We start from the raw sequence: 14,937 nt of genomic DNA, 5'->3' as shown, positions 1-14,937 counted from the left end.
TTCCAGCTTATGAAGTGTCAGGATAACAATCAATGCAACCCTAATACCTAAATGCTATGGCTTTTTGTCCATTAGATATTACAAATTGGCAATTTAAATGACATTCAACCTGTCACTCGCTGCTATATCAAAACACTGTGGTATTTGTGATTGGTTTATGAATATATTTTACATCCATATATTCAGAGTTTAGTTTAGGTACGCTGTATTCAAGCTGTATTCCTTTCTTTAATAACACTTTTTGATCGTTGCAGTGTGAGTTCATAATTACGAGGTTTCCTGAAGCACCTGAAGGCAGCATTATGTAGTTCCTGTTTGTGTTATGACGCTTATAACATTAATATTACAGAAGAGTATTTTACCGGCATCCTGTCACTCACTTCTTCATCAAAACACTGTGGTATTTGTGATTGATTTGTGAATATATGTTTTACATTCATATATTTAGGTTTTAGTTTAGGTAGGCTATGTTCAAGCTGTAGTCCTTTATTTAATACCACTTTTTGATCGTTGCTATGTGAGTTCATAATTACGAGGTTTCCTGATAGCATTTGAAGGCAGCATTATATATATATATATATATCCCCTCAATACCCAACATGCACTTCGCCACCGCCATTTTTGTTGTTGTGGTGTACTGGGAGCCCTACCTTCACAGATCTGGAAAAATCATTTTTTTACTTTAAGTGTTTATCTTCTTTTTCTGTCTTTTGTGTCTTTAGAGTTCTTATAAGTGAACTTGAAACACAAAGAAAGCAACATGGCGCAGTACAAAGGAGCTGCCAGCGAGGCCGGGAGAGCCATGCAGCTGATGAAAAAACGAGAGAAAGAGAGAGAGCAATTGGAACAACTGAAGCAGAAGATTGCAGAGGTTTGTAACCTCTTACCCGGAATTATGATACTTATTAAGTACGTGATATTACTAAGAGTTCATTTAGCCCTCTATTTTCCCCCCAAAATGACTCAGTTCAGTGTCGGTAAACATAACGTAAGGAGACGTGTCCTCAGTGTTAATGTCACCAGATAAGTCAGTCAGCCAGAGTTCACAGAACTAAAGTTACCTTTTTTCCATAACTTTATTTACAGAAAGCGCCCCTTACAACATGTGTGACAGTAATACAATATCAGAAAACAATTAGGCATCATAATGAAATAAAGATCATAAACAACATGACTTCTCTTTCAGTTTGTTGATACAGTCAACATGGTAAACAGGGCAAAGGGTAAAAGTACTAATAATAAATAAATGGTTAGAAAAATAATAAAAATAATCAGATTTATTAAAAAAAATCTTGGAGCACACTAATTGTATGCGCACATTTCTTATAGTTAAAAGTTGGATAGACTCAAAATACTCCCTAAATTGAGTCATGAAAAGTTCAACTTGGATTTATGGTACGTGAAATTTTCCCAGTAAAATTACTAATTAATTGACAGTCTGCTTTTCGAACTTTTTGTTTTTTGTTTTCATTGTATAGTATTACATCCTTGGCTTCCAGTTTAATTGAATGGTAGGTTTGAGTGTCAAAATCAGAACCATAGTTACCTTCCTAACTTGTATTATAGTCTGTTGTATCTAGAGGCCAGGGTCAGTGAAGTGGTCGCCGTTACAATTAGTTAAATAAAAATCAATTTACATAACATTCTAGGCAAGTCGAGGATAATGACAAACTGTTAACCTGTTTGTCTTATAAAGCTTATAACATTAATATTACAGGAGAGTATTTTAAAGGGATCTTTCACTCAGAATGCTTAAAAGTAACCTTACTCATGCGTGTGTGTGGTTTCTTCTGTGCAGTGGTGGAAAGTAACTAAATACATTTAATCAAGTACTGTACTTAAGTACATTTTTGAGGTACTTGTACTTTACTTGAGTTTTTTGCATTTTATGCTACTTTATACTTCCACTCCATTTCATTTCAGAGAGAAATATTATACTTTTTACTTCACTACATTTATTTGACAGCTTTAGTTACTTTTCAGATAAAGATTTGACACAATGGATAATATAACAAGGATTTTCAAGACATTGGGGTGCCTGTGGCTCAGGAAGTAGAGTGAGTTGTCCACTAATTGGAAGATTGGCAGTTCGGTTCCATTGCTCCCGATGGCTGTGCCAGCACCCTGCGTGGTAGCTTGCCACCGTGTGTGTGTGTGTGTGTGTGTGTGTGTGTGTGTGTGAATGGGTGAATGGGTGAATGTGGCTTGTAGTGTAAAAAGTGCTTTGAGTGGTTGAAATACTATAAAGGTGCTATATAAGTGCAGTCCATTTAAAGATGAAACCAATCCTTTTGGCATTGACGTCTTACAAAAAGCAGTGTCTAGTCGGGGTCACATTTCAGATATCTGAGTTGTTAACAGCTCCACCAAATAGTGATTTTCCCTCTAAACTTCTCACAAGGTTTCATTTCAATAAATGTTCAAATGATCCAATATTTCACCAAAAATCAAAGATTAGAGAAAAAGTCCAAAAAGTGTAAACAGATTTGTGTATCAGAACTTTTTCTTCTTCTTTCCTCTCCCATTAATCATCTCACAACCCCTCAGATTTATCTGGTGACCATTTGGAGGGGCCCGCCCCCTAGATTGGGAACCACCGGACTAAACTAGCTAACTGTATATAAAGTAGTTGAAATTGGCTCCACCTCCAGCAGCTACAACAGTATCATGCTGCTCCAACACTGATTCTTCAGTATTAATAATCTAATGATGTCATATATAATAACATATCAGTCAGAGGGACCAAACCACTACTTTTACTGCAATACCTTAAGTAGGATTTTTCATGCAGGATTTTTACTTGTTTTGAAGTATTTTATATTGCTGTATGTATAGTTTTACTTAAGTAAAGGGTCTGAATACTTCTTCCACCACTGCTTCTGTGATGTAACATTATCTCTGGTCTCTTGCAGGACAACATGGTCAAGTCCAACATTGATAAGAAATTCTCAGCTCACTATGATGCGGTGGAGGCAGAGCTGAAGTCCAGCACAGTTGGTAAGTATCTTTGTTTTTGTGGCCCTACTGTAAGTCTACAAGCTGTCATCTTAAGGTGGAAATGCCCGTACTGGCTTAGAGTGTGACCCACAAAGTTCAATATATGAAATGGTTGTCTCAGAAAGAGTGAAGACACTTCACAGATCTGCACAGGAAAGCAACATGCAGTGTTATTATGAAAATGTAGATGAAAAAAGTATTTTAACATCACTGCATGTGAATTAGTATATAGTATACTGTATTTGATAACATTTTTGAGATAATATATCCATCTGAGTCTTGCAGTGAGACCTGATTCATGTCTTTCATGTTTTGATCAGGTCTGGTGACACTGAATGATATGAAGGCCAAGCAGGAGGCGCTGGTGAAGGAGAGAGAGAAGCAGCTGGCCAAGAAGGAGCAGTCCAAGGAACTACAGCTGTGAGTTTGTGTGCTTACTGGCTCACATTCACACTGTAGTTTCAGTTTCTCAACCATTTGGTTTAAACCACTTCAGCCCAGAGAGGTGTAAAGACCAGCAGGGCTTTTAGGGGGCGCTAGTAGAGCTTTCAGACCTCTAATCTTGCTAATGGTCTTTTCTCATCATGTTTCCTATCATTTGCATTCAGCCTACAGCCAGTACGTGAAAAAAACATTTACATTTCCAGTTCCGATGCACACAAATGAATTCATGTTACATTTCTGGGAGCAGAGACAAACAATTGACTCCCAGATACAAATAGCTCTGCTAATTATGTGAATGAGAAGGAAATTTGATGTGTTCAAAGGATTTTGCATTAGAGCTGCATCGGTTATCATCATTTTTCAAGCAAAAATGCCAAATATTTGCTGATTCCAGCTTCTCAGACATGAGGATTTGCTGCATGTTTTTATTATGTATGATAGTAAATTAAATGTTAATTGGTTTTGGACTGTTGGTTGAAGAAAACAAGCAACTTAAGTACATCTATTTGGGCTCTGGGATGTTGTGATGAGGGTCTATCACTTCTTTCTGATTTTGAAAATGATCATTAAATGTAGCCTTACTTTGCATCTTCCTCTCATGGTTCCCCTCTTGCTTTAGACTTAATAATTGTACCCTCACAGGCCAGACAGTGTGATGAACTCTTGATTCATGACAGGTGGCTTCCAGATTCCAAAATACAAGTTGCACTTACAGTTTTTAATTTTGATAGAAATGTAACTAGCAGTGGCATGAAAAATTCAAAGCAGAAATCATATGGATGGCTATGACACTAATGAATCTCTCCAACTGTCGCCAGGGGGCTCAAAAGAAAATGAAAAATGAATGAAAACTCTGGATGGTGTCCAACCTCACCTGTCAAACCGTGCATAACAGTGCCAAGATGACTAAGGCATCTTAGCAGAAGCCATAAAACATGTACCCTGTTTCTGCTGAATGATTGAAAGTTGAGCAGGCATGGGCTTATTTAGTACTTGGAAGGGAGACATCCCAGGAAAAAATTAAGGTGCCACTGGAAGTAGTGTTGGTTAAAAAAAAAAAATCCCAATGCCACAGTGCAGTGACTGGGACACTGTGCTGTAGGAGACGCCGTCCTTCGGATGAGACATTAAACCAATGTCCTGACTCACTTTGTTCATTAAAGATCCTATGGCACTTATTGCAAAGAGTAGGGGGTTCCCTGGTGTCCCGGCAAAATTCCCAACCTAGCTTTCTCCATCTGGTCACCTAATCGTCCCCCAGTGTATTTGGCTCAATGATTCCCTCCCTCTCCAACTCAATCTGATGTGTGGTGAGTGTTCTGGCACAAAGTGGCTGCCATACATCATCCCCATGTGGGTGCTACACATTGGTGGTGGTTGAGGTGAGTTTACCCCCTTCACTGTAAAGCGCTTTGGATATCAAGATAAAGTGCTATACAAATGTAACCCATTATTATTATCATTGTTGTTATTATTATCACAAGGCTCCAACAGTAAAACATGAATCAGTTTTTTCTGGGCACAAGTTCAAGAGCGACAACTGTTTTCCTTGTAGTCCTGCAAAGAAAATGTGTGCTGAAAACATAGAGAAAGCATGAATACATTATGCAATGATGGTGTGTATGTGTAGCTGTCTTCCATTTGATTTTGGTTGATAATTATGAATGTTTTACTCTTTTCAGCAAGCTTGAGAAGCAGAAAGAGAAGAAGAGAAAGGAAGAACAGAAGAGGAAAATAGCCAGTTTATCGTTTAATCCCGAAGATGAAGAAGATGAAGAGGAAGATGAAGAAGAAGAGCAGGATTGTGAGTATTATGTTAAAGCAGAGACTAAAAGAGTAACACAGTGCTGAGAAGCACTTTCAGCTGTATACGGCCTCTGTCATTCTTCAGTTCAGATCAACTAGATAATTCTCTCTTAAATCAGTCTGATTTGGTCTAAACTGGAGCTTCATCAGTAATTAAATGAATGGATTAAAAAATGAAATCTTGAAACAGGATCTTGCAGGGATTAAAAATGGGGAGTTGTCAGAGAATATGAGTTGTTGCAGCATCAAAGCCACTTCTACAATTTAATATATTTAGATATAGATGTTTGGTGTTTTCTTTCATGGAAAAAGTTACTTAAGTTTTAGAATTAGTTGCTTTTTGAAATTTCTTTTTTTTCGCATTCACCTATTTTGTTGCTTATTTGTTGTAGTCATGAGTGATGTTCTAAGCAGTGATGTTGAGCTTGTCATACTGTTTGTTTGTTGCTGCTCCATATGAGTATTTTAAGACACTGTTTTGGTCAGCAGGTATTTTATAGCTCATGAATAAAAAGTGTGTGACTTTGTCTCACAGATTCTCCAGTAAGGAAGAAGAAACTGGGGAAAAATCCAGATGTGGACACAAGTTTCCTTCCTGATCGAGACAGAGAGGTGAGGTTAGACACCGTCACATTCAGAGTATGACTCTGGGAAAGTATTTCCTTATCATTTCTCTGCTTTGTGCTGGCAAAAGATTAATTGGACTCTGGTATTTTCTTTGTGAACGCCTACACATGGACTTTAAACCACAAATTTAGTTTTAGAATGTTTTCATTTCATTTTTGCCAGACAAAGATCTTCCTGGGATTGAAACAATTTCTGCTTAAATTAATTTGTGGTTTGGAGTCGTGTGCATGCAATGTGCTCATAATTTCAATTTATTCAGAGATTCTAGATTTTACAGGTTTGCCCCATGGATTCTATTGAGCTTTGGAAACCAACACTTCTATTTACATTTTATAACTGTGCATCATCAAATTGTAAATCAAACTAAAAAATCGGGGGGACTTTAATTCCTGTTTTACATGGCAAGCTGTAGAAGAACATTGAAGCCAATGATTAGAGCAAGAAGTAACTATTGATTATGAAGCTAAACCAGCTAGACTTTTAACGATTCTTCATGTCGGTTGTATTTCCGAAAAAACAGACCACACGGACCTCTGAACACTTGTAACTCAAATACTAAATAGAAGACATCGGCCATTTCACACCATTAAAACTACCACATATACTGTATTGTTGATACCATGGTAGAGTTGCCATGTTCGTTTGTTATTTTGTCTATTGAGTCCGATCTCTATTGTCATGTTAATGCAGCATGGTCCTCTAATATAAACTGACATTTTCAATCATTTCATTTTGTCGGCTTTGTGTGTTCAGGAGGAGGAGAATCGTCTCAGAGAGGAACTCAGGCAGGAGTGGGAGCTCAAACAGGAGAAGATTAAGAGTGAGTGTCACAATTACTTTCACACACACACACCCCTTGTTATTGCTGTAACTGACTCACATGCACACTCACAGTTACTCTCTATCCAAATAATGGTTTATATGTTTGTTTTCAGGTGAGGAGATAGAAATCACATTCAGCTACTGGGATGGATCTGGACATCGTAAGACGGTCAAGGTAAAGTATGACTATAGATTCCCCTTATTCTGTGTATAAACATTCAACACAACAGATACTCTCTTCATATTTTCCCCTCATGTCTTTCTGTTTATTTCCCCTGCAGATGAAGAAGGGCAATACCATCCAGAACTTCCTGCAGAGGGCCCTGGAAGTCCTGAGGAAGGACTTTAGTGAGCTAAGGTAAGAGAATCATGCTTTACTCTTATTCTGCAGAGGAGAATAGCATGACCATAAATGACAGCAAAATGCAGTAGAGACTGTTTATTTATGTTGTTTACCTAATTTATGTGCACTTGTTTCATTTCAGCTCAGTGTGAGAATCTCTTGTGCGTTTTGCTGTCATTTATGGTAGAAGCTGTAATAGTGGCACCACATCTGTGCTCTGACATTATATTGTAAAGCTAGTTGTTTGTTTGTGTTAGTGTTAGTGTTATAACGGCGAAACTCAGCAGATGAAGTTTGTGTGTCAGACTATGGCTGTAGTGTTGCTGTGGTCGCCGCTTTCTTCTCAGCCTACACTCTGATTCCACAGCGCAATATTCGACCTTGTATCATGAAACTAGTTTTTTCCAAATTTACTGATTACTGAATTTATTTTAAAGTATTTAGTATTATGATATTTAAGTGTCTGCTTTTCCCTTTTGTATGGCGTAGCATGGTAGGCAGGTAGTGCTTTGGGAGACCCACGTTTTACAGTCCTTGAAGGCATCATTACAGAAAATAAGGAAACATAGTTTCTCCAAAGAATCTCTTTATGTCTCCCTCTCAGTCCCTCTGATTTTAAAAATTGCACCGATGACAATAAGCCTTGATGTCTGCCACTGTGTGTTCTTTGATACTATCACTTAGAGTTGCTTAAGTCAGACATATTCAAATCACACACACACACACACAGGAAAAATATCGGTAATTTTTCCTTCTTAATAATGTTGAAATTTATTTTTATCAGACTGAAATTCTCATTCTCTGTGCAGGTCTGCTGGAGTAGAACAGCTGATGTACATCAAAGAGGATCTGATAATCCCACATGTGAGTAGTGAGTGCATGACCGACACCCTCAAAAACCACAACTGAACTGTTGCTTCATTTGCTTCGTTTCAATTCAACTCATTTACTGTTTAAGTGTTTGAGTAGATTCAACACCTCTGATGTGCGTCTGTGTTCACAATACAATGGCCCTTTAAGACACACATCCCTTTACATTAATTTGATGGATTTACATGTCAGGCTCATCTCTGAATAATTGCCTGATCCACTTTTACTTGCATGTACAGACTGAAAAATATGCGTCTTGTTTCACCTTCTAACATCACTGTAATAAATATATCTTCCCTATCTTCATCTCTTATACACAGGGAAAAGAAAGTTAGCTTAATAAACTATGAAACACTAAACTTAGCACAAAAAGTAAGGAAATTTGTATTTGGTAGATTATTTCTTTGTTCTAACAACGCTTCTTGGCAATAAATCTTCTACCTTTGGAAAGCTTGTTTATTTCCCTTTTTAAATGGTGCCACATTTGTGAGGAACATGCATTTGTGGGATGAGCAGTAGAGCTGAGTATGTGGGTTGCGCCCATGAAAAATTTGCCAAATCTTCTCTGCCAATGCCAAACAACTTATTTTGCTGTTGCTATTGACTCTTGTTTTGAGCTTCTGGTACCCCCAGGTGATGCCAGTCAGGTGCCAATCAGGCACCTGATTGGCAGCACCTGTGAGCATGGGCCCTGCTACAGTGGTCAGTAGGTGTCCGCTCCAAGAATCGGTATGCCACGTTTGGCTGATCTGGATAGGGCCCGTGCGATAGGGCAACTTCAAGCTGGTGTTCCGCAAAACCAAATTGCGGCATAATTCTAATTCCCTATAACAGGGGATGTCAGAGACAGGTCGCGAAGTGGGCGTCGCAAGAAGACGACACCCCAAGAAGACTGTTTCCTCACCCTGTCAGCACTTAGGTACCGTAGTCTGTCTTCTACAGATTTGCGAGGTTTGCAGGACGATATGGCCGACGGCTCTCAGCCCAGACGATCCGGAACAGACTGCATGCAGCCAATCTCTGGTCTCATAGGGCTGCCAGGAGGCCTGCCATGACTGCCCCTCACCGTCAAGCCCGTTTGCACTGGTGTCGGCAACACGTGCACTGGAACCTGAACATATGGAGGAAGGTCATGTTCAGTGATGAATCCAGAATGGGATGCCATCCCACAGCAGTGTGTGACCAGGCTGGTGACCAGCATGAGGAGGAGGTGCCAGGCTGTTGTGGTTGTATATGGGTCTTCCACATGCTACTAAGGCTCCTGTTTGTTAAATTAATTAATCGTTAAATTGCCAATATGTATTGTTTCTTCAAACTTCAATCATCCAATCCACCAAACACCAAACAAGAGTCAATGGCAGAATAAGCTGTTTGGCATTGGCAGAGAAGATTTGGCAAATTTTTCATCAGTGCAACCCAGATACTCATCCAACAAATGCATGTTCCTTACAAATGTGGCACCATTTAAAAGGGAAATAAACAGGCTTTCCAACGGTATAAGATTTATTGCCAAGAAGCATTGTTACAACAAAGAAATAATCTACTAAACACAAATTTCCTTACTTTTTGTGCTAAGTTTATATTCCTCTTATGGTGTGACAGAGGCAAGTAAAAGTGGCTTGGGCGATTATTCAGGCATAAGACCAAGACATTAAATTGCCATCAGCTTCCAGTTCTAATGTTGTGTTCACACCAAATGTGAATTTTCAACTCTCGTTACTTGCGTGAGTTTGACCACAGGATCACTTGTGTTTATTCGCCCCACACAGCCAGTGAGCAACAGCAGGCACCGACTAGTCCCCACCTGGACAGTGAGAACCACTGCGGTGATGTTAATGAAGCTCAGCCTGCCTGCCATCATGACAGCTCAGTCCTCCTGCTAACAACAGTCATACCGACACTTATCTGTAAACACTGAGAGATACATTATCAACTTGTCTCTGTTTGTTCTGCTGTGATAAACTGCATTAACCCATCACACAAAACTCCCCCCCAAAATCTGTTGATTTACTGCACTTCCCAGATGACAACTACAGGCCTTAAAGCGGTATGAACAGCAGATAAACAAATCAAAAGGATGCTGAAATAATTACATCATGATGCTGATTTGTAAAAAGTCTTAATTCATGCCTTGCCAGGTCTGTCTGCAAGATGACAAGCAAAAAACTTTTGAAATGCTTGTTTTCTGAAGTCTGGAGTTCAAATCGATCAGAGCTATGCTTTGCAAACATTAGCTGCTTCATCCACACTCAATATAACGTCATCTAAAGCATAAAGCATAAAGCATAAATACAGCAGCAACATGTTTATACACGTAGATATTTACATATTGTGCAACTTTAAGATCATATAAACTCACTGGCATTTAAGATGTTTATTACCGATGACAGCAGCTGAGGGGGGTATGTGACTCTGGTGTTAGCTCCGGCTAAGTTAGGTTGAGAAGCAAAAGTGAAGATAAATCAATTTCTTAATCCCAAAAGTTTAAAAAATAAACTCTTCCTGCCAGTAAATGGCTCTGGATTAGAACAGAATCTGGTGGTGGTGGTGTTTATTCCCCCAGAAATCAGCAGCACCACCATCGTGCTCCCTGGCTCTTTCCTCCAGAGCTGGCTGGGTCTCAACAGCTGTCTGTTGGCAAGTTGCAGCTGAATCCCCTGGTCCAGCCCTGTGGTAGCGCAAACTTTTTGCTCAAGTTGAATGTTTTCAACTTGCGTGAATATGCAAATTACGCAAATTTTGTGTATTTGTGTTGCGAATTTCACATATTTGCGTCATTCACGTCGCGTAATTCACATCATTCGCTTCACCCAACACGAGTAGACGTGAATTTGCGTCTATTTGTGTCTTTGCATCGACTTTGCATGTAATCTTGTCGTTCGAAAAATTTGCTGTCAATGTTTTTTTTTATGATGGTGTTTACTGTGATTATTTTTTATGGTTTCTTTTTCATTTGTCCAGCAGCTGTGGCAGTTTTTGAATTAATTCATGTTTTATCTCTTTGTTCCAATCAGCACCACAGTTTTTATGACTTCATTGTGACCAAAGCCAGAGGCAAATCTGGTAAGTGAACACAAACAGCTTTCATCTCCTTTATTTGTTTTTAGATATTACATTCTGAAGTAGTTGTTTCTGTACAACACATGGAACAATGTGAGGTTGATTTTCCTGCATTTTCACTCAGTTTAGTTCTCCCCCACAGGTCCTCTTTTCAGCTTTGACGTCCACGATGATATTCGACTGGTGAATGACGCCACAGTAGAGAAAGACGAGGTTAGGATTATTCCCCAACACTCACATCCCCATATGTACATTGAAACAGTAATTGGTCAGAAGCTGCTGCTGTTGAGCTGCTGACTGGCTTACATATGTTACATTGGAATCACAGCAAGAAGGGACCTTTTCACAGCCGGTATGGACAGAAGGAACAATTAGCAGCAACCAAAAACTGCTCCAGTGTACATATGGGCATATGAATATTGTTTTAAGATAGACTTGAAAAAATGTGAACCTCTAAAACTTGCTAAAAAGATCTGAAATTGTCTACAAATCAATCAAGAAAAAAAAAGTAATTTCTGATGTTACTTTTGTTGGATAAAATCATAATCATAATTTCAGTAAAAAGCACTTGAATTTAATCATTTCATTACAAAAATCTAAATGAATTTAAAGGATAAGTCTGGCATTATTCTACATTTTTCTTGTCAATAAATCCCATGAAAAGATGAAAAATATAAATGCGTCCTCTATCCCTCACAACTTTAGGACTTCTCTACCCTGTCTGTCTGTGGCATTCATCCCAAGCCCATTTGTTACTGCTGATGTAAATATTTATAAATGGGTCAAAAATATATAGTTTTAACTTTTTTAAAGTCTCAGTAATTCCCTAAAGCAGCTGGACACTTTTTAATCAATGTTGCTTAAACAGGAGATAAAAGTACAATGGTTGGGGACTATTTTAAGCTGCGGATTAATACACATTTGTTGCTCTAGTGAGTATTTCTGGCAGCAGGAGGGTGTGTGTGGGATTGAGTCAAAGTAAACTACAGTGTGCGTGTTCATGGTAATGAAGGAACATGTCACCCAGTGCAACATTTGGACAACAGCAGAACTTTATGGTACTGAGGAATAAGTTATACAAGGCTTTGAATACACACGCAATACTTGTTAATGGAATCAATTCATTGTTTGTTCTCATCTTTTCATTGGACTTGTTGACACGTAGAAAAAAATAGAAGATGACCAGACTTATCCTTTATATTATTGTTAGAGGAAATACTAAGATAAGTAAGATAAATTTAAAAGCCATATCAAAGTTAACCTGGTTGTGCTCTCTTGCTTAAAGTCTCATGCAGGTAAAGTGGTGCTAAGGAGCTGGTATGAAAAGAACAAGCACATCTTTCCTGCTAGTCGCTGGGAGCCATACGACCCTGAGAAGAAATGGGACAAATATACGGTGAGAAGTTTTGCCTCAGGGATCATTGAAGTTTCACCTAATCTTAAATCTGATCTTTAGCACAAGTAAAACACTTAATGCGACATTTTATTAGCTGTGTTTCCATAAACCTATTTTTCTGCGCATTTTTAAGTATCACATTAAAAAAGCTTAATGGAAACACCAAAATCAGAAAAAACGTATTTTCAATTTTGCAAAAAAAAGTTTTTACACTTGCTTGAGGTGGATTTTGGAAATGTTGAAAAAGAGTTTATGTGCAAAATGGGTAATGGAAACGCATTTGTCGAATAAATAATGACATAGCGAACATTTAACTCACATGACTGACCAGCTGTTTCCGTTCTCGCGTCTTCTGGTGTCTCCATATAACATGGAGCATGGCCAATACTAGCTGACATTTGACAAATTGAAAGGACAATTACCAGTTGGCAATATCACTGTTTGTTTTGTGTCTGGTTGGATACCCCTACTTCTTCTACTCTGTTTACTGGCTGATTATTTAAGCCTATACCGCCATCTTCTGACAAAACTATGTGTTGCATAGCCTAGATTATTTGCTTTACAAAGCAGTTGATGAAAACGCATCTAATTAGCATTTTCCTTCTGTTGACATTTCAAAAGTTTTCTTAAAATTCTCTTGTGAATCTAATGGAAACATGACTATTGATGATCAGTTTTTCAGAGACTGACAATGTTGTGTGCGTATTTAGTAACAGTGAGTCAAAGGCTTGCTGTGTAGTATGTGTAGCTGCTCTTCCAACAAGCTTCATCAGTGGAATTTAACCTTTATTATTATTATAATTTATCTTTTGTTCATGCCATTGTATCATGACAATACTCATTGGCAGAGACCAAATCAGAGCTGAAAGTAGAATGAATATGAACAAACTTTTAGAGCTTATTTCATTTCCCCCAAGTGGTTAAAAAAAAGAATGGAGGTTTAACATTGTGATGATCACAATGTGTGTGTGATGTTCAAATCAAGCAGCACACTAAAAACTTAGCCAACCAAGGGTGGAAATCACAAATCACTTTGCTGATTCAAGTCTTTGAAAAGCTCAGGTCAAAGATTTGTAGTCACAATGTAATTCATTCACTCCTAAATTTAGTGGTCACATCACTGTTCAAATGGACATTCAGCACTGATGCTAGTTGTCTTCAGTTCAGTATTACGTTCAGTCTGTTGCTGGTCCAAGCTGTCATGCTCAGTTCAGTTCAGTACAAAACTGGCCTATACAAGCACTGCACATTAATAGCTCAGCTCGTGTTACAGTGTAGTTTGCACAAGCTGGAGAAAAAAGGAATGCAAAGGGACGTGTAGGCGATAAATATGGACATTGCCAAATAGAGGAGGATGGATAACTCTTCAGGTACTCCACTAATACTCCTTCGAGGCGAGTGATTTTCAAGTTTTGTAAAGAGAAAACAGGTGGTTCAATAGAAAAATAAGGACGGACATCTTTGTCAAGCTGGAACTACCATCCATGAACAGGAAACTGCCATTTGTTACCCACTCACTGTGTTGTCTTCACTCATTACTATTAAATTACAACAAATTTTCATTTCTCAAAAGTTTAAATGCATTACACACATTAGTCTCTTCACATTCCACCATAATAAATGTGTATACTGATACAAACCAAGAAGATCCAGCTGGATGTTAACAGATAATCTTTGCAGTGTTTGTTTCATACATATTACATTTTCTTACATATGTTCCACTTCCTTTAATGCAGCAAGTCAGTTTAGAAAAAGCATTAGAAAAGCCCAACCAGGGACAGGGTTCACAAAATAGAAATCCTATTATAATCCTATTATGTATTATAACACATCTGTATCATGATATTGTAACCTGTTACAATGTTGTTGATTTTTACATTGTCCCTGATAAATAAACAAATATAAATAAACAAAAATCTAAGTTTAACGAGAAATAACTTGTACACTTGAAACTTTCATGAAACTTTCATGAAACTTCATGAAACTTCATGTATTAGTTATAAACATATCTTGAACATAATGATTCCTTTGGGCAAACTGAGCTGGATCAACAGCTCTGCCTTCGGCACGTTGCCTGTACGATTGTTCTGTCAAGAGAACCCTGCCCAGTGTGGTGGAGCTGCCAGCTTTTTCCTGCAGAGGCACGCTCTGTTTTACAACATACCCCCAGTCCATCCAAATGCCTGACAAAAACACACTCCTTCTTTATCTCAATAATAACCTCAGATCTGCAATGATTGAGTATCATGTGGCAGAATGGACCTGATTATTTCCTGGAATAACTTAATATTTAATTTGCTGTGTTTTGTTTTTCAGATCCGGTGAAGCAGCTGTCTTCTTCTGTCTCTGGAATCCTTAATGCAAATGTTTCCTTTTCCATCCTGTTTTACTTTTGTTACAACACATTTTATCGGTGCATTATCACAATTTAATAAACTATTGATTCATGATTTACTTAACTTGGTTATTGAAATACTAGTTTCCCCAAATGTATTTGAAATGCCAATGCGATGTTTCCTGTGAAAACAACTCCACATTCATATCTATATAGCTCATAAACATGTTGTAGTAT

At 38.1% G+C, this 14,937-nt stretch overlaps 1 protein-coding gene across 2 annotated transcripts; it reads left to right on the top strand.

Moving 5' to 3' along the window:
* Nucleotides 1-600: 600 nt before the first annotated feature.
* fam50a (family with sequence similarity 50 member A) lies at nucleotides 601-14,819 on the top strand. 2 transcript variants are annotated; one of them, XM_067591398.1, is made up of 13 exons: nucleotides 603-871; nucleotides 2,913-2,997; nucleotides 3,318-3,417; nucleotides 5,124-5,245; nucleotides 5,783-5,859; nucleotides 6,628-6,694; nucleotides 6,810-6,871; nucleotides 6,978-7,054; nucleotides 7,849-7,903; nucleotides 10,924-10,972; nucleotides 11,112-11,182; nucleotides 12,255-12,365; nucleotides 14,682-14,819. In XM_067591398.1, exons 1-13 carry the CDS (start codon nucleotides 761-763, stop codon nucleotides 14,688-14,690), a joined length of 996 nt encoding a protein of 331 aa, XP_067447499.1. In that variant the 5' UTR covers nucleotides 603-760; the 3' UTR covers nucleotides 14,691-14,819. The 2 variants fall into 2 exon arrangements, with proteins under 2 accessions (XP_067447501.1, XP_067447499.1); XM_067591400.1 differs by lacking the exons at nucleotides 11,112-11,182; nucleotides 12,255-12,365; nucleotides 14,682-14,819 and adding an exon at nucleotides 9,679-9,816 and having other exon boundaries at nucleotides 601-871.
* Nucleotides 14,820-14,937: the final 118 nt, after the last annotated feature.

This window comes from Thunnus thynnus, chromosome 6 (assembly GCF_963924715.1).
Source record: "Thunnus thynnus chromosome 6, fThuThy2.1, whole genome shotgun sequence".
Taxonomy (NCBI): domain Eukaryota; kingdom Metazoa; phylum Chordata; class Actinopteri; order Scombriformes; family Scombridae; genus Thunnus; species Thunnus thynnus.
This window is presented reverse-complemented; position numbering and strand designations above follow the sequence as displayed.

Bases quoted from the DNA above. Each gene is read 5' to 3' on its own strand.
- fam50a (XM_067591398.1), top strand. From the start codon at position 761: ATGGCGCAGTACAAAGGAGCTGCCAGCGAGGCCGGGAGAGCCATGCAG. The intron at 872-2,912 runs GTTTGTAACCTC...GGTCTCTTGCAG, and splicing joins TGAAGCAGAAGATTGCAGAG to GACAACATGGTCAAGTCCAA. The intron at 6,872-6,977 runs GTAAAGTATGAC...TTTCCCCTGCAG, and splicing joins GACATCGTAAGACGGTCAAG to ATGAAGAAGGGCAATACCAT.